Source organism: Atheta coriaria, unplaced genomic scaffold, assembly GCF_025399875.1.
Source record: "Atheta coriaria isolate IRGN ID8LTWV9N9 unplaced genomic scaffold, Caltech_Dcor_3.1 hic_scaffold_8_pilon, whole genome shotgun sequence".
NCBI classification, from domain to species: domain Eukaryota; kingdom Metazoa; phylum Arthropoda; class Insecta; order Coleoptera; family Staphylinidae; genus Dalotia; species Dalotia coriaria.
The window spans coordinates 4,790,711-4,811,201 of record NW_027045450.1 but is presented as its reverse complement, the minus strand read 5'-3'; the positions used below and the strand labels follow the sequence as shown (position 1 = coordinate 4,811,201).

The 20,491-nt window shown below is 35.6% G+C and overlaps 1 protein-coding gene across 2 annotated transcripts in view; it reads right to left on the bottom strand.

Moving 5' to 3' along the window:
- The window catches only part of LOC135797182 (protein eva-1 homolog C-like), a 44,426-nt gene continuing 23,935 nt past the window's right edge, over positions 1–20,491 (bottom strand). Inside the window, exons 2-10 of one of the 2 annotated variants that reach the window (XM_065309414.1) lie at positions 12,416–12,497; positions 3,523–3,619; positions 1,719–1,933; positions 1,622–1,660; positions 1,405–1,543; positions 1,128–1,277; positions 925–1,068; positions 598–873; positions 1–534 (exon numbers count right to left, since the gene is read on the bottom strand). In XM_065309414.1, coding sequence (XP_065165486.1) covers positions 206–534; positions 598–873; positions 925–1,068; positions 1,128–1,277; positions 1,405–1,543; positions 1,622–1,660; positions 1,719–1,933; positions 3,523–3,586 — 1,356 coding nt within the window. In that variant the 5' untranslated portion in view covers positions 3,587–3,619; positions 12,416–12,497 and the 3' untranslated portion in view covers positions 1–205. The remainder of the gene's footprint in view (positions 535–597; positions 874–924; positions 1,069–1,127; positions 1,278–1,404; positions 1,544–1,621; positions 1,661–1,718; positions 1,934–3,522; positions 3,620–12,415; positions 12,498–20,491) is intronic. The other variant, XM_065309416.1, reaches the window with a different exon arrangement.

The window sequence follows — 20,491 nt, the reverse complement described above, 5'->3', positions numbered from 1 at the left end:
CATTTACACACACATTCAATAACAACCACCCACCTCAACAGACCATTTATATACAGAGTGTTTTTCATTTGCAATAAAAAGTATTACATGTGTTTTGATTTATTTCTTGCGTTCAATTGTTTCCTGCTGATTAGAAACAGTAGGTGCGTTGGCCCGGACACCTGGGGGACATCGCCGGCGACCGTCCGCCGCCCGGGCACTCTGGTCATCCATAATAATACACACTTCCGGTTTGAGACGCTTGCGTAACATGCATCATGGCGATTGATGTTGGGCATGGACTCGTTGGCGAGTGTATCGTCACCGTTGGTACTGTCATTCCTGGTAGAGGAGTACGCAGGTCAACATCATCCACTTCACTGATATTGTCAACGAAATCATTCGTTACGGAAATGTCCGTCATGTTGACAGCAAACTTCGCCTGGTTTCTCCTGGAGTATTGTATGATACAATGACTCATCAGGATGACAAAACACAGGAATAATCCTGATCCTATTCCAAGGATTATGTAGAAATAAAAATGCTCTTGATTCACTAAAACATCAAAAAATTAAATTTTAAAATTTAAAAAATTAAAATTAAGTTGTTAGTTGATACCTGGTTCATCATCAAGAGTATCAGTTTTAGTCAACATGGGAAACTTAATCTGCTCCTTGGTGGTGTTTTGATTTTGATTAGAGTCCTTTGAGTGCGCGCCCAAGTTGGATGCAGGCGATGCAGCAGATTCCCGAATGTGGGCGTTGTTGGCATCGTAACCGTCAAAGTCTTCATCGTAGTTAAAGTTGAGATCCATGTCTACTTCATCCTCGGCTAAACGGCCTTCATATTGTTTATTGAGGACTTTTCTTGGGACTTTAAAAATAAGAAACAAAGCTTATAGAATAGTTTAGTAAATAATTTAAAATTTAAAAAATAAATCCTCACCACATGTGTAGACTATTCTGAGATACATCCTGGTTAAAGGTTTACATGGATTACCAAAAGTGCTCGCATCAGCAGAAAACTCACAAGATCGTTTTCCATGACAGATCTGCATTACTGTTTCAGTTGCATAACTCACAAGACAAGCTAAAAATCAAAAAATTTAAAACAAAATTTTTATTGAAATAAAAATTATTTTTGCTTACTTTCTTCAGCAACACCTTGTGGTTGTGGACACTGAAAGCTCTCATACTCAGTCCGACCGTAACTAGCGCTATAGATAGCCACCCTGGAATTGGGGTTACACTGCAGTTGAATGCGCTCGTTTTCGCACGCCACCCGACTCCGGAACTCGTCTGTGAAACGAACCAATCACTCAATCAAAACCCCTGCCCCTTCATCCGCCGCCATCACTCTTCATACAGTGATTAGAATCATACACAGAGCGATAAGCAAAAGACCGGAAGCGTGCGTGGAACTTACACGGCCGACACTTGTACGCCACCTCGACGTACTTCCGCTCGCCCGGGCAAGGATCCCCTTCGAAGGTCCTCGGCGACGCCTGGAACTTGCAGCTGCTTTTCTTCTGGCACGCCTCGACGACGGTCTGCAACAGTGAATACTAGGCATCGTTAGGTGGGACCATTCTAATCACTTCCGGTTTTGAACCTGATGAACTATAACGGATGTGGATACTTACTCGTCCCCATGTGCCCTGCGTCATCTCCTCCCATTTATTCTATGGATAGAAAAATTTTATTAAAATTTTTGAATTTAAATGAAAAATGATTATATACCTGTAATGGTGATGGCCATAAACAGGAAGTATTAGTATCCTTGGAGGCATCAGGACTATGTGCAGATTTAGTCGGACAAAGTTGTTTCTCAGGTGACGCCTTGCCATATTGCGCCAATTCCACGGATATACTCGTCCCTGGAGGACATTTCAAAGTCACCAGATCGTCGTCGCATCCGGCCTGCTGAAAGGTCCTTAATGTCCCCGACAGCAGTGCTACAACGAATAATAATAATAAAAAAAACAATCCGACAACATTTCCAACATAGCTGCCGCTTTGCTCACTTTAGAATTTCCGGAATTTCTAGCAATACTTATTTTATTATCCTTTCGATTTAGGAATTTCTTCAATTTTTCATGCCAGGATACGTTTGTATCGCTCAGGAATACAATAATACAAAAGTCTGCTTTGTGTTCGAGTCTCGACATTTTTCGAATTGATGGCTCGCAGCTTTCGCAAAAGCCGGAACACCAGCGCCGAGGGTGAGTTGCGTAAAGGGGTTGGATTTGGGTGGCGGTGTGCAAAAAGCACCTTGTGTAAAGTAAAACTGAGGCCATAAATCGCGGGATGAGACAAGCGGCATGGCGTGCACACACTCAGGATCCGGCGACTAAAAACAGGCATGCACCCCAAATGCGCCAGACAGACGCGGATTTACTGCCGGTGGGGTGTCATCACCCAGCGCAAACTCTACATAACCTTGTCTTTCATTCACGAGTAACTTTACTTAAGAAAACTTGATTTTTGCAACTAAATTGATCAAAAAACGACTTTGGTTAGTTTTTTTTTCATAACATCGAAAGTTTTTAACAGAAATTTAAAACTATTACCTAAAATTAAACTTAGATAAATAATCTATATAATGAATCGAATAAATATTTAATATTATTAATATTTTATTGATTATTTAAAGTTTAAACAAACAAACTTTTTTTTTCAATTTTTAGATTCAATTTTGACAGATTTTATTCAAAATATTTATTATTAATAAAGTTATAAGCTGCCAAAGTCACACTATAATATAAAAATGTAAATTTTGACTGCTGTTGATGAAATTTACCAAAAGGGTAAAAAATATCCTTAATAAACAACTGGCGTGCTCTTCGCGGGCATAATTCACGTTTAATACACGCGTTTGCGCATTTTCGCATTTTGATGTCGCCGACACGGCGATTACGTAAATTTATCGTCCTTGCAAAACGTCCACGTCCTCATCCGCGTCCTTCGTCCTCTTCTCTTTCATCGTTTAAATAACTTTCACAATCATTCCCTCCACAAAATCCACACTTAAATAATAGACTTTTATGTTTTTACCAAATAAAACACTGTTATCCTTTTTCACTACCACATAAACAATTTTTATCCTGCGAAAATTTAAAATTTCCTATTTGAAAGTGGCAAGTGATTTGTTTGTGTTTGTATTCCGCACGTGATGGATGATCTGAAAGGCTTCAAAACCAAACTTTGCATCCGGAATCCTCTGCAAGGGGATATCCGAGTGATATTTGCGTTCGCCTACGATGCGCGCATCATTAATGTAAATTTTGCTCGCGTCTTACGTCGACTTTTTCAGCCGCTTGCGTTCGACGTTGATCCGCTTTCGAATCAGCAAATAAAGGAGCGAATAAAACTAAGAAGCGCCGCAATTTGGAAACGTTTCTTTCGAGAGCATCTTCGAGAGCATCCTTCACGAACAATCCGTTTCAAAAGGTTAATTTGGCGCAAACTTAACTAAACTTTAACCTACATTTTTCTCTCAAGGACACACAAAAACTATTGATCTAGAGAGTTTTTTTCAGATTACCTAAATTATCTGTTGAGACGAATGCGACCAGATTGACGACAAGTAGATAACTCGCGTAATGCATTGCTGAAGGACCTGGACGATGTCCTGTTTTGTCCTGGAAACAAAAAATACATTAAATTAGGATAGTATAAGTAGTATGTATCAATTATAAGAGATAAGATATTTTTATATATTTAAAACCAAGTATTCGATACTTATTTATGATCAAAATTGAAAAAATTTTTTTGTTTGTTTGTGTCGCGATAACGTAAAAACTATTCAATAAATTTTGATTAAGTTTGGGGGATAAAGAGTTTTGACTATGGAGACGGAAATAGAATACTTTTTATGAAGAAAAAATAATTTTTAGGGTGTTAAATAGGGGTTAAAGTTGATATAAACATTTTTCATAAAAAATTCAAAAACTTAAAATTCATTAAAATTAATTTGATTATTAATAGATATAGATCAATTAAACAATTTTATTGTCATATATTGAACTAGTTCATGCACAGTTCGTATTTTATTCAAATAAATCACTAATCAACAAAGTTATAACCAAATAAACACGCTGTGTTATTCAACCGAGAGTTGAAACCGAAGCCAAAATCCGCTATTGTCAATAAACATGTCAAACATTATAACGTTATTATTCCGCAACAAATCAGCGCCGCCGCCGCCGCAATTTTGCATTTGTTGATCTCACGTATCCCGCATCATCTGCAATGCGAAGTGCATGTGCCGCCTGCGGTGCGCTTTCCGATACGGCGAGTGCGTGCGCGCAAACAGATGCTTGCGCCGGGGGCGGCTGAATAATCGGTGTTATCGCGCGGCCGCAACTTCTGCATCCGGCCGCCCCCTGCGAGAAAGGGGACTATTATTACCGCGCCAGGGTAATAACATACACCTCAAACCCCAGCGCCATGTACATCTGCACCTTGTGCTGGCGTTCGCTGAAAATACCAGCGTTACTTTGCCGCGCCGCCTCCACAACCGCCGCCGGCGTCGAGCGTCGATTTATTGCATCGCCGCGGCGTTTAACTTCTCGTCAACTATTCGTAAACAAAATAAATAAATGAAGCGCATGCAAATATTGGTTTAAATGAGCGCCCAACGAGGATAATCATGAGTTTATGATGAAATACCTTATTTAACAACAATGTAAATATGTATGTTTAATTTATTTATTTTTATTTGTTTGGAAAAAGGAAATTAAAGTCAATTTTAAAGAAAAATACTGAAAAAACGTGAAGTTTTGCTGTAAATTTGAATTTTAGTAAATTTACGTTAATAAATCATCCATTATTTATTTAAAATTAATTATTTATGTGCATATAATTTGTTTATTTATAAATTAACGTTAAAAAGAAAAAATAACATAATAATAATTGCATTTTAATTCAATTTTTGATTTTTTATAAAACAGTTTTCTATAAACTACAAACATGGATTTTAAACGCGCGCCATCTATGTTCTAATGGATTTGAAATGTCCAGCGTATGTCTCAATTATGTCAAATTTAATCCCTTATCGATTGCAATTTGTTTCATCGTTCTGTCTTTAGTATGTCTCGAAGAATATTGATTTAAACTTCATGTTGCAGAAGCGCGGGCGTGAAACTGAACCCGGAAAAACAAGCTCATCACTTCCAATTCGACGTTTATTGCACTCCCGTCGCAATTCGCTTCGTTATCCTGCTTTCTCGCGCGATTGCATCTAAGCGGCACATTGCGACTCGCTTCCGCCATTCCGGCATGTAATCCGCTGAATTTGCTCACTAGATAAATTCCGTTCAACGAGACGCAAAACGCAAAATAGAAATAGAAAATGGCACATAAGCTAGGTGTGTGTATGTGGTTGCCTACGGAATGAACAAACGCGCGCGCAGTAATGGCAGCAGTAAACCGGATGATTAAATAAGGTGGAAGATTCGAATGTTTACCAAGTGTTTCACATTGTTAAGTATTTCAAACGTCTCGAGGCGTTCAAGCATCACAAGTTCTTAAAATTAAACCTTTAAAGAGTCCTAAGCTTTCAAAAGATCTACGCGAAAGTATCTGAGTTATACAACTAAGTTGAAATAACTAATGATGGTTATATGTAGCGGAATATTTTCGAGTTTTCATGCATTGCATTTACAAAGATGTTGTTTGCATACGATTATGTCCATAATGTCGACTGGGGAAAGGCAGAAAGGGAAATAAAACTATTGATAAAATGAATGCAACGCGCGAATGTGAAGTTTTAATCAGGCTTAATGAAAGCTGCAAAAAACGACCGAAAACAGCTACATGCAATTACGGACCGTGAATACAAATTAGTTTCGTTTGCATATAATGGCCGCAGTAACATATAAAACACAAAGCGTTGTGCTGAATTCGAAGTTTAGCCTAACAATTTATTCTTTTATATTGTTAACAGAAAATTGCTAATTTTCAATCATGAAAAATCAAAGGAAACTTAATTAAAGTTTATTTTCATAAAAACCACCTAAAAAAAACTTATTTAAAAATTTGCTCCGCCCATTTACGAGTCTGCGCTACTACGCATGCGCAATAGAAATATATTAATAAAATTGCATTAAAAACTAAATAAGATTTTTTTATAAATTTTATAAAAATAATATGTTTAGCTTTTAGATCTTAATGTGTTTTAGTAAAATTAGTTTTTCTTTGTGCAAGTCTTTAATTATGATTAAAATTTTGCACACTTTAATCAAATTGTGTGAATTTTTTTGTTGTTGTTCCAGCGTCTGCATCGCTTGTGAACAGTGTATCTGCAGAATTTGCGCGTCCTTGTAATTTTAATTACGTTAGTGTCATCCAAACCCGCTCACTCCGCGTCTTCATAATTAAGGGAATCGAGAGTCGAAAGCGTATCGAGATGACGCGTTTAAGACGAGCGGAGCGGCAACAAAGCCAGACATTGAGGGTGTCTAGCCTGGCAGTGTGGGCGCTTCATAAGTTTAATTATTCCTCAGATTATCCTTCCATTCTAAAAAAATTAAACACGACCTTACAACACTTTCAACATGTAATTTAAATAAATTTATTGCCTAGACTGAATAAATATGTTTTATTCTCATAGGATTAAATAACTATTATTACATCTTTTGATGTATCATTTTTTCTGATCCTGGATGACAAATGTAAGGATTTACTCTTTGCGACGCTTATAAACAACGTTCATAAAGGAAACAGGAAGTCTCAATGCTCTGGCATTTCATCTTGTGCCATCCTTCACTTCACACAGCTTCATCCTGAATAGTTCCGTATTTCATCGCTCTGCTTTATCCCTACTTCATCCTGCCGGGCTCCCGCGGCATAATATGCATAATAGACATAATCATATTTGATTTAATGCGCGCACATCCCGACGCAACGCAGCGTAATTGTTTAACAACATTGCATGTCGTTACACGTCCTCGTGTATCCACGCGCATGATCCTTAAAGACTATACAAGAGGCACAATGTCTTAAAGACACTCTCATATACTTGCAGAGGACATAAAACATAAAATACTTGCAGGATGTGCTCAGCGTGAATTTACAAGTATCCGCTCGATGCGATTGTAGCGTCGTCCTTTGAGTACTCCTTGGAGTGCCCTTGGATGTTTAGCATCCAGTGTGTAAGCGAGGAATGTGCAACTGTTGAAACAATAGGACAATAGCGGCGACTTCGGAAATCGTAAACTTTGTGACTGAATATATTTTCTAAAGAATGTGCATTGTCCTAGACAATATTCTTATAGAATATAAATCGAGGAATAAATACGAACCAAGCAAAATGCTGACAGGTAAAATACTGTTGGTAAAAAACAGTATAAACTCTAAAATATTTTTTTTCAAACGCTAGAATTGAAGAAATTGCTGATTATGAAAGATTGAAAAATTCTCTATTAGATTAAATAATAAAATAATTATATATCGTAGGGTAAGAAGTCAAAAATTGTAACTAAAAATGGTACAAGGTGACATTTTTCAATTTTTGTCCATTTTCTTCAATCGCGAATATCTCGAAAACTAAAAGAGATAATTAGGATCTGATCGCAGCGTCTTAATCTACGGACTTAACTCTATCAGATAGGATAGTTAAAACGGAAATCTGAGAGATGAAATTTTAATTCTTAAGAAAAAATTGCCAAGGGGGGGTGCTTGATACTTTTTTTCAACGATTTTTGATAATTAATATCTTTTAATCTAAAAGAGATAGCTACCAACGAATTGTTGATTATGAAAGATTGGAAAATTCTCTATCAGACAAAGGTATAAAATAATAATATTTCCGATAGGAAAAGGTCAAAAAACGAGACTAAAAGTGCCAAAAAGTGACATTTTTCAATTTTTGCCCATTTTCTTCAATCGCGAATATCTCGAAAACTAAAAGAGATAATTAGGATCTGATCGCAGCGTCGTAATCTACGGACTTTTCTCTATCAGATAAGATAGTTAAAACGGAAATCTGAGAGATGAAATTTTAATTCTTAAGAAAAATTGCCAAGGGGGGGTGCTTGATACTTTTTTTCGACGATTTTTGATAATTAATATCTTTTAAACTAATAGCGGTAGCTACCAGCGAATTGTTGATTATGAAAGACTGGAAAATTCTCTATCAGATAAAAGTATAAAATAAATATATTTCCAATAGGAAAAGTCAAAAAACGAGGCTAAAAGTGTCCAAAAGTGACATTTTTCAATTTCTGCCCATTTTCTTCAATCGCGAATATCTCGTAAACAAAAAGAGATAATTAGGATCTGATCGCAGCGTCTTAATCTACGGACTTTTCTCTATCAGATAAGATAGTTAAAACGGAAATCTGAGAGATGAAATTTTAATTCTTAAGAAAAAATTGCCAAGGGGGGGTGCTTGATACTTTTTTTCGACGATTTTTGATAATTAATATCTTTTAATCAAAATGAGATAGCTACCAACGAATTGTTGATTATGAAAGATTGGAAAATTCTCTATCAGGTAAAGGTATAAAATAATAATATTTCCAATAGGAAAAGGTCAAAAAACGAGACTAAAATTGCTAAAAAGTGACATTTTTCAATTTTTGCCAATTTTCTTCAATCGCGAATATCTCGTAAACTAAAAGGGATAATTAGGATCTGATCGCAGCGTCTTAATCTACGGACTTAACTCTATCAGATAGGATAGTTAAAACGGAAATCTGAAAGATAAAATTTTAATTCTTAAGAAAAAATTGCCAAGGGGGGGTGCTTGATACTTTTTTTCGACGATTTTTGATAATTAATATCTTTTAAACTAATAGCGATAGCTACCAACGAATTGTTGATTATGAAAGACTGGAAAATTCTCTATCAGATAATAGTATAAAATAAGTATATTTCCAATAGGAAAAGGTCAAAAAACGAGACTAAAAGTGCCAAAAAGTAACATTTTTCAATTTTTGCCCATTTTCGTCAATCGCGAATATCTCGTAAACTAAAAGAGATAATTAGGATCTGATCGCAGCGTCTTAATATACGGACTTTTCTCTATCAGATAGGATAGTTAAAACGAAAATCAAAGAGATGAAATTTTAATTCTTAAGAAAAAATTGCCAAGGGGGGATGCTTGATACTTTTTTTCGACGATTTTTGATCATTAATATCTTTTAAACTAATAGCGATAGCTACCAACGAATTGTTGATTATGAAAGATCGGAAAATTCTCTATCAGATAAAGGTACAAATTAATAATATTTCCAATACTGAAAGGTTAAAAAACGTGACTAAAAGTGCTAAAAAGTGCCATTTTTCACTTTTTGACTATTTTTCAATCGCGAATATCTCGTAAACTATAAGAGATATATAAAATCGAATTGCAGCGTCTGATTCTACGGACAATTTTAATTTAAATTGCTGCCATCTATCGATTATCTCCTATAAAATTCCAAAATTATTCTCCTGGAAAGTTCATTTACCATCCTTTCATACACCGGCATCAACAATATTCTACCCCAATTAGTTACAGAATAAATCCAATCCCAACCTCAAGCAATTTTCGAACGTTTCAAATGTTAAATTGTCTGTCTGGTGTCTATCGATGTTATTTCGACCATCAATCAGACGAAAACCGGGCGGTTCTCCTGCGCCCTAGCAGGAACAGTATTCTCGTATGTTCGTGAAATGAACCGTCGGCTGAAACAAGTCGCGCACCGCTGAAAGCCAGCCGCAAGCTGGAAAGCTCTTACCAAAATGACTGGTAACATGTGTATGACAAGAGGGGAGTCGCGGATGTGCGGATTGTTTTGTGGCGGTTTGGGGCGTAATTTATCATCGATAAATTTAAACGTTCTTACATGACATGCAACAGGGAGAAATATATTGCTGAGATTAAATCATTACTGAAATTTTTATTTTTTATTGCTATTTTATGTAAATTTTAATAAATTTAATGTTTTTGATTATTGTTATTTATTCTAGCATTTTGTGCACATTTTTTTCTTCCTTTGAGGTACTTTAGCTGAGGGTTGTCATCTTCTTTGGGTGTTTGTCCTACGCGCGGTGGCATCATAAATCACAGCGACGTTATATATTAAAAAGCGCGTAGCGAAACTTTCGGTCGCCATTTAATGTAATGGAACGATCGCAATCTCGGCAAAATCTCGGCCTGGGAAAGAAAGTCCTTACCGAATCGAAACACAAAAGTTTGTTTTGCAGATTTTACTTCTAAACGGTGAATGTTCATAGATTTACACGATAAGAGTTTCTTTCAAATTAAAAAATATTTATTTATTTAATTTTGAGTAAAATAATTAATGTTAAAAATGTAATTTAAATTTAATAAGTGGTATAATATAGATATGTTAAATTACATTTGAAAAAAATCATACATTTTTACTTTTTATAGCCCGGATCAGAAATGAATGCAATTTTGTTTGTTTGTAACACTTTCACGCTTAAACCACTTAACAAATTTTAATATATTTTGGTGTGGACATAACCATGACCATAGGAAATAAAATACATTAATTTTTGTTACAAAAATATAACTGAAAAGGTGTAAAATTAGGGGTTAAAAGTTGTTACGGTAACGCAGTAATAATTTTTGTTGCATAATTCACATTGAGATGGCGTTATAACGTCTTATTAGCAATTCACATTTCTTGAAATGCAAATAGAAAGTCTTATTGATCCAATTAACACTTAATAGGCTTCAGGAATAAGAAAGTATTAAATAAGCAACTTTTTTCCGATTTTTACGTTTTGCAATGCAAAAACTAATTGAAATTAACTTTCAGTTTATTTATAGTTCTTACCATCGTAATATTCTTACATCTGCTTATTTAAATACATTTTAATACATTTTATCTAACATTTCCGTCTTGACATTAAAATGACAATATTTCCGTTTGCCGTTTCCCAACTTCCGGGCAGCAAAAAATCTAAAATGCATTAAAAATCAAACTAAACCAAATAAAAATTCAACCTCGTTTCCACCCTAATAGTTCGCAACGTTCGCGACGACGACCAAAATAAAAGTACGAATCGCTCTCAGGACTCAGGATCCAGGACTCTTCGCCACGTGCAGTATACACCTCGCAAACTTTTCAGACATTCCCGAGCAGCGCAGCTCTCCGGCTGCTCGTTTTGACGCATCAGCGGAACTTTATTCAAAATTCAAATTCCTCGAAAACTTGGCACGAAATATCAAACATTACATCTTCTATCAGACTCGTCCTGTCGAGACGAGAGGCAAAACATCTGTCGAGAATATTTCCTAGCTTTTTTTATCCTTCAAATACAAACGACATAAAATAAATCGTAAAAAATAATAATTAAAATGTACATTTTTATGCTTACTTTATATTTTACATAAAAATGTGCTTACCTAATTAGTTTTATTTCGTTAAAGGTTGACAACCAGAGATAGAAACCCACCCACAGTACAGGGTTCAGAATGGTGGCAGGAAGCAGGAGGATATTGCATGTCTCTCGACGCGTCTCGTTGTTATGTGACGGAAATGTACAATACGTGACTTTGCGTCGAGTTATGAGTTTTCGTCCAGCCTCGTGAATGGGGTTGACAATGGTCCAGCTCTATTAGTCCTTTTTGCACCCTGTGACCAGCCGTGGTCATTCAGCGCTTGTTCCTCGAGGTGAATCGGCCACGAATTGTTTGATTGATGAGCAGTGCGAATGTGGCCAGCTGAGATAAGTTCGCATGCGTTTGACAGGACGAAAAAGGACAAAAGCGGACATCCGGACTGTGCAAATTGTTGAGTTGAACTTGTTTCGAAACATGGACATGGAAAATGCATTATACTTTAAAAATAATTGACCTATTATAATACAGAGTGTGTTATAATTTTTTTAAAAGGATTTAAAGGATATTAATCTAAGAAATAATCACACAAAGTATCTATTTATGCTTTTCTCAAGGGTGCGCCTTACAAATCTGGCATTAAATTGGCGACCGCAAGACAGAAACACTCGCAGGACGCGACGCGAACCTAATTAACATGTCACAGCGCAACGCCGCCGCTGCTGCCGCCGCCGCCTCCGCCAAGTCAAAGGCGCATCGACTCCAGCGGGATAAACTGTGCGGCCCCGCGTAATTGCAATTGCCGCGCCAGTCGACTCAACGACACGAACATAAACTATTCTACGGAAAAGTGAGCAGGATTATACTGTCGAGTTCAATTCAAGAGTTTACAAATGAGTTAAATTAGTTTCTTTAAATTCTATATAAAATTAAAAAAAATAATATTTTAAAAAACTTATTTTTAAACAAAAAAATATAAAAAACAGTAAATAATTTATTTTACTATTGAATATAGTTTGAATTATATTAATACAATTATTAGTTTTCTTGCAATTTAAGAAAATGTAATTTTTTGCTCCGCCTACTTAATGTTTGCGCTACCGCGCATGGGCATTAGAAAGTTTGGTGTATTACTTACCCAAATGCAGCTACAAGTATGTCTCCACTCACAACCACTCCCTCTTATAAATGTGACACATTATTTCCGGTTTTCCGACTTCCTGAAAATAAATACAAAAATATGTTACACAATAAATTTGAAATTTTATTTTTGACTGCAAATAACAAAAATAAACCGTACTGATTTTGATTTATGGATCGCAATTACATTCGCGCGCCTGGTGAGAAAACTCGCTAGAAGGAAATTCGTGCAATCTTCCATCAACGTCAACATTTCCTCGTGTGCACTATACAAACCATCGTTTCCCGAATCTTTAGAGATGAGAAATTCAATTAAATATAATTAATTGTAACGCATAAAATATTTTTCAAATATTTTAAAATTCAGCACACTCTGTATAATAATAAATAGTGTTTACATATAAAATAGTAAAACTGAATTTTTCTTTGTGGAAAACTTACGCTGAAAGCTTTTAATGTTTTGCACACCGATGACCCAAATATCAAGCAATAAAAACTTGTTTTTCCTGTTTTCCGGTTTATCGATCAAATATTTTTGGCATCCACTTCACTATAACATGTTTAATTTTTGCAAAAAGTGTAGTTCCCATAATTTCCCAAAACCACGCTAATAAAATACACAAAAATAAATTCTAAGGGGTTGATAAAGCAGCCCCTAGCTGATAAGATGTGTATCGTACTGTATCGCAGTGTAGAGTTTCAATTGCTCTCGAAACTGCGAATTAATCGCCAATAATCGTAAATTTTCGATTTCTGTTGCGGTTTGCGCTGCGCGGAGCTCGCATCAAGGTGTAATAAAACCCTCGCACTAATATACCAACTTTCGAATTCCCAATGCCAGTATTTTCGTATCGCGCGTACAAAACCGCCGACCGCCAAAAGTCGCTTCATTCCGCCGGCTGGAATGGAATTCAGTCCATAATACCACTCAATTGATTTACGATTTTCTATAGTTTTGCCAGTTTTACGTGGCTTGACAGCGGGATCTACAATTGTCCTCGATTCTGCCGGTATCTATATGAGTCATTTATTGCTTTGCGCTTGTTAACTCTTGAGTGAAGTCGTAAATATTCTGATAACGAAATGAACATTATTTTTATTACCTTATATTATATTATATCTATGTTTATTTATTAATAAAAAATGTTTATTATATGTAATTTTATTATATCAACTTTCATCCCCTATTTTACACCCTAAAAATCATTTTTATGCGGAAAAAAGTAGTCTATGTTATTTTCCAATGTTTAAACAATCCGCATACCAAAATTTATAAAAATTACTTAAGTAGTTTTGCCGTGAAAGTGACACAAACATACAAAAACCTGTTTTTGCCAAAATTACACCTTATTTCCTATTAAAACACAATGCAATTTAAAAATAAATATTTTCCAACTCAAAAATTTAATTAATACACACATATGGAACAATTTCCATGAATAATACACTCAATGGAATAATTTAAACCGCTGTCGATGAGATGATTGGTTGACGCGTGTTATTAGAGCGCACTTCATTTGCCGCGACGCTGACTCGATGAACACAATTCATAATCGCACGATCGCATGAACACGAGTACATTTGTCATAATTTTTGACGCGTTCGTTTCCTCATCCCCGTGGGGGTGTTAACTCACATCCCTAAATCTCCCCGTCCCATGCCTCATCCTCCTGCTACTCGCTGAGTATATATGAAGTTTACGTATTGTTTGATGGTGTTGGTGAGGTTTGCGCTCGATTAAATACGCCGCTCGATGCGCGAATTTACAATTCGACACGCGTTTGTTTTTGACGCGCAAATTGTGAAGCGCCGTTTCAATAAGTACAATAATTCAATTAGGGCCCCAGTAATAACTCGTTAAACGCGTACCAGCGGCGGCGGGTTGTCGATACGAGTTGATTACAATCGAATAACATGGGGAGAGGAGGGTTTTATATTGAAATTGTTATTTTATTCAATTTGTTGGTAAATAATTTCATTTGGGGATCGATTACTTTGGGAGGTTGAAAATTGATTGAAATTTGATAAGATATTAAGGGATTTAGTATTTTATGTGCTTCAAATGTAAATAAAATCATTATTTGGCAATTTTTTTAATTTTTTGAGATAAAATTATTTGCAATAAAATATTTAATAAAATTAGTCTAATTTATGACGAGTAGTGCCATCTCGATATAGATTATATAACTATAACTATGATTTAATACTCATACTAACTTGTAACCCTTATTTAACGCCCTTCTAGTAATTTTTTTGTAATAAATTGTAGCCTATGTCAATTTCCTTGACCAAAAGTATTTTCAGACAAAAATTTATCAAAATTGGTTCAGTAGTTTATGCGTGAAAGAGTAACAAACACACAAAAACACAAATTCCCTTATATTCCAATAATAATGCTAAAATAAATCAATTTTTATTTACTATTTACTACTATTCACTTAATAAATTAAATCCAATTGATTAAAACATTATACACTCTATTATCCTTCCAAAAGGAGGTTAATGCTAATAACCTACATCCTACTTCCAAGACTTTGCGACTTTGCAGGATTGCTCAGTTTACTCAGCAGGCAAGTACGATGATTGAGGAAGGCCGATTATTAATTGACAAACTTTTGCGCTACGAAAGTTTTTAGGGTCGAACGACTTTCGGCGATGGTCCTCCTTCCGCTTTCGTCGTCCTCCTGCATGCTCGCATCCACCACTCGATAGATATAAATCACCCTCAGGCACCAACATACACGCTCGCAGAGTGGAAACTGAAAAGTGGAATTCGGGAGTTGCGACTTGCGACGCGCAACGGCAGGACCTGCCAGACGGAATTACTCCTAGTTTGCCTATGAACTTTTGCGACGCCGAAAATTTATGCGCGCGTCGCAAGTGCATGGTGGATGCGATTGCATGAAAAACGTCAGCGTGGACTAATGGCGAGGATGCAGCGTCGAGATGAAAATGCATAATCGCCGATGATATTGCAACTTGGTTTTAATTAACCGCAGTTTCAAGCAATATGTTACACTGTTACTTTTTAATTTTTTAAATTTAGGATTTACATAGTTGTACTCGTAGTTTGATTAATTTAGTAAATTAAAAACATGATTTTACTTGATTTATTTAATTTATCAATAATACAAAAGGTAAAAATATGTTTTTAATTAAAAAATACTATTTTAAATCGATTACCAAAAATAAATTAATAAAAATATTTAAAGCTATTTCTCAAAAAATAAAAAAAATAAGTTTTTTACTAAAATTAAATTTTTAATATTTTTGAAATATTTTGTAATAAATAAATATCTAGCCATACTAATAAATCAATATTTTACGAGTATGTGCATCATAATATATTAAATTTATAGTTCCAAAATTACCAAACATAGTCTGACAAAATATTGATGCAAATTTTATTAAACAATTTTAATATACCTGATTATCAAAAAGGCCTAATCAAAGCATTTTAATAAAATATGTCAACTCTCGATACACAAACACACGTAATTAAAACCTGTCAATATTATGTTTTCAGCGCGTTTGAGTTTAAAATAAATTGGTTTAGTGAAAAGCCATGCGACTTAAATTATTTATTTTATAATTAATAATTTATGAGTTAATCACAAACGCTAATTAATTTATAATTATGCAAATGTATGTGCAATTCAGATAATTATCATAAATTTATTGTAAACCAACTTTTGCCCACGAGATTGTTCTTTTAGTATAATTTAGTAAAAATATTAATATTTAACACCCTGTAAGTTAAAATTATTGATATTTTAATTGCTATTCTGCTATTTGGGACAGAAACAAATCCAATAAATTATAGAGCATCTAAATCTGTTTAACCGTTCTTGAGTTATAAGCGGTGTAACTAACATAACGTTGTTTTATCAATATAATTACATAGATTATACAAAATTTCCCAAAGTTTCCCAAAAATATATAATATATAAACTATATTTTTATGTTCTGATTCTTAACTACCCTCACTTGTAATTATACCTAAGCCACATTTTATATTTGCTGAGCTCTAAGGATGAATCGCACTCGGCTTGCAGTTTCATAAAAATCCCCCGTTTGGGCAGCGGCCTAAATAAACCCAACAACCTAGGGTGTAATCAGGAGTCAGAAGCACGCGAGGCGTTTATTCGACTTTTATGTGCGAAAGGAACATCGCGCAATAAAAGTAAACAGGATTTGTGGCCGGGCAGCATTTACGCGTTTGTTTAGTGCTATTACTGGCGGTCCTTCAAGGGCCCTGAGTAAAGGAGTATAAGTTTTAGTTTTGAGGGGCGCTTTTCTCAAGTTGGTTTATGTACGTGTAGTAAATTAAAACATTTCGGAGATTTTTTTGCGTTAAGAATTTTTTATGTGAAAATCAATAAGAAGTGTATTTTAGTATATTAAGTATCAAGTGGCTAAACGAAGACTTTACTCACGAGATTGATTAATCAATCGAGTGTTTAACAACGTTTAGCCTCGTGATGCTTGCGCTATTTTTTGGACTTCCACTCTAGTTCTACGTTACGGTTTTGTCTTATACTGCTCTGTAGGCAATTGCGCAGACGCAGCTCCGACCCGTAGATAATACCCGTAGATAATGGATATTACTCACGGTTTGTCCGTCCGTATATAAAATACCACTTGTTCTGTCTAAAAACCGTGGAAAACTTTCGTTTTATAGGTGAAAGTAGAAAACATTATTTATTACATATTAATTTTTTTTAATTTGAAAATAAATAATTTTAACCTAAAAATAAATTTTTCCTTGTGACATAATAAAAACAAATTCCAAAAATTTTCACAATAATTTAATTCCATATTTACTTGTAAAATGCGAAATTAAATTTCCTCCCAATTTGCGCTTAATTATGAAACTTCTGAATGAAATAACGCCCCTCAAGTTGTGCACGCTTCGCAAGTTCCCGAAGTTGTTGTCGGGTGTTTACATGTGCTCCTGATATTTTCCGAACTTTTTAGCGCGTGTTTAAGCGTGTTTAGCTTTTTACGGCGTAAATAACGACCGGATCTCGCGGGAATAAAACTTCGGCGTGTCGCGTACGTTGGCCCGCCCGCATTTATCGTCCCGCCGCGGGACCACCCCGAACGCACCCCCGAGGCCCTCCGCAAATTAGTCACCGGCGCGTATCGTGCCCGGCAAATCTCGCAACTGATTATCCTCCGATAGCAACCCGCTCGTGCGGGGTGAATAAGTTTTCATCCCCAATTTACTTTAAACCCGCCCTAAAAACATGCCTCTTGAAGGTTAATTGCCGGTAACAAAAGGCCAAATCACTTATGGAAAATATTTTATAGCTTTCATTAAAAAACTTTTCCTTTCTTTTTAAACCACCTTCTTCCACGGAGAGTGTTTTTTATTTTGCAAGAGAATATAAATTTGTGTTTAACACAGTCGAGAAACTTAAAACGCATTTCCATAATTTCGTAGAATTTTGCAAGTTAGGGGTGTGTTTTTGGTGATGTTCAACGTGGGGAAGGTGGTATATGATGCGGAAAATGATGCGGTTTCACACGCAATTTCCATAATGCGTGCGCGAGCGGCGAGAGAAAAGTATTATTTACATTTTCAATTTTGCTCGTTTGTGCGTTTAAATGGCGACGAAATGTCGCATCACCCTTAAACAAAAAAATTCTGAACATGTAAATGCTTCACTAATAACATCAAATATTCACGCAAAAAATATTTATTTATTTATTTAAAGTATAAAATAACAAAAATTTATATATTTTGAGTAGTTGATTTTTAAGACAATAAAAAAATAAACAAATTGCAACAAAAATCATGTTTCTATCACATATAGTTCATGAGTTATTTATGTTTAAAGTTTATAGACATTTTATTGGTCGTTAAAATAAGCCACGCCTTTCACATTCCTGATTGGTTCAGTTTTAATTGCTTATAACTTCCGCAGTTCATAACCTATTTTAAAAATAAAAAAACTAATCTCTTCAGTATATTGACCGCTTGACGTTGATAATGAAAAATAACCCAAAGGATGTTTTTTGTGATCGGTGGTCAGTTGTTATCGTAAGTCTCGTCACGATCGAGCGCTCCGGACCGGCGATGCGTCATTGACCTTACCTTACCTCGTACGAGTCGCGTTTTGGTCGATTGGTCGATTTCGCATTCATCCCCAGCGTCGCGGTGCTCGCTTGTTTCCACCGAGATTACAAGCGCCCGAAATTCACCCCACGCACCCCGATGCACCATTTTCCAAACGTTATCATAACAACTCATGTTGATGTTGATAGGATGCCATCATACAACACGTCTCGACACGAATAATAAAACATCCTTTTACAAAATAACAAAATTTTAGTTTTATTATTTCTGAAACACTCTGTATAAAACAAATATTAGTAAAACTTGTAGTTATGATATGGGGCATATCGAAATCGCAAGGCTCGAAACTTTGAAATTCAATTTTGTATTTCCTCGCACAGGACTATCAGGACTCGCGTGGGAAGCATCAGGATGAATCTATTCTCAAGCGAAAGGTGTCGGGTGTTGCGGTCATATTAGCGACGTATTGACAGCCCTTTTGAGGCCGGCCGCTTTGAGGCCGCATTAAAACTTAATGGCGGCCTATCACGCAGGACTCGTGAGTCCTACTGGGACCTGACAGGACGTAAGCGGGAACCTGAGGAATTGAGAACTAAAACTTTTGGACGTTTGGATTACCCTACGGAATTTAAATGTGAGAAATTTCCGTTTCACAATATTGATCCTGCAGGATTATTATGATTATCAGGATCTCGGTCGAAAGAGGATTGGAAGTACATACAGAATCAGTTGAAAGTTTTCGGAAAGGTTGAAAACTGAAAGAGTTACAGAGTTTTTAAAATTGACCAATAAAATATTACGGATTGTGATTTATAGGCGGTACTTTCCCCTTCTATTTTGTTTTATGAACCAATCATATTTTTAAAAACTTTAAACGCGAATATCTCATGAACTAATTGACTTAGAAATGTCATTCTTTTTGCAATCGATAGTAAATTAACTTAAGAATAATATACATTTAGTTTATTTATTAATCCTTGTAGTATTATTATTAAAAAAAAATTTTAAAAATAAAAAACTTTTTTCCTTTAGAAAATAATTAGTTTTAGCAAAAGAACTTCCAATTTATTTCTTGCCCTAGTAAAATAATCAACCTAATTATTTCTTGTCCTTTGTCCTGCGCGCCATTTTCGTTTTCTCTCAGCTATAATGAAGCGATTCGCATTCGACGAATGAGGTTTGATTACAAAGAATTACAAAGAACAACAGTTCATTTCCTCAACAAGAAAAAAAAAACTCTTAAGAAATCAAGACAATTCAGGACAATCAGGAACTAAGTCGAACAAATACAATACTTACACACAAATAACATGTTGACACGTTTGTGATGTGTGTTGTGCGAATGTCCTTTTAATACAAAATCCCGCGTCAGGATAACAAAAATAAAAAAACTTTATGACTTTTTTATTGCGTCGAGTGGGAATTCACGAATGCGTTACATGTCGTCGCGTTTGGTAAACAAGCCAGGACAATGCCATTGTCCTCGCGTTCACGCAACATTCCTTACATGTCCTTGGACCTGAGTCCTGCCAAACTATTGAATCGCATTGATTGTGTGTGTGATGCTGACTAAGTATCCGGAATGGAATAAATTTTTCGTTTTTCCTGGTTTATCCTGGAGTATCCTGAAGGACTAAAATTATGATAATATTAATAGCGTTAAAATTTAACGTATGGTTTTGTCTCATGCTTGATTTTTTCTCCTGGCATACCGAATGAATGATGCAGCTAGCATGAGCTCGTAAAATTTTATTCGTCCTGCGGCGTGTACGTGCGCGTTTTATTTCGGTTACGCGACGACCGTTAATGGCCGATCGGCGTCAATGGCGCGCGCGCCCCTCACCGAACGTGGCAGATTTTATTATCCTTTATGATCCTTTGCGCTCATAAATTGATTTGTCGATGTTGATGACGGGCGCAGGCAGGCCCAAAGCGATGGTTATCACATTATCGTGAGTGCATGCGGTTTCGGTTTCGAGTCCTTGCGTCTCG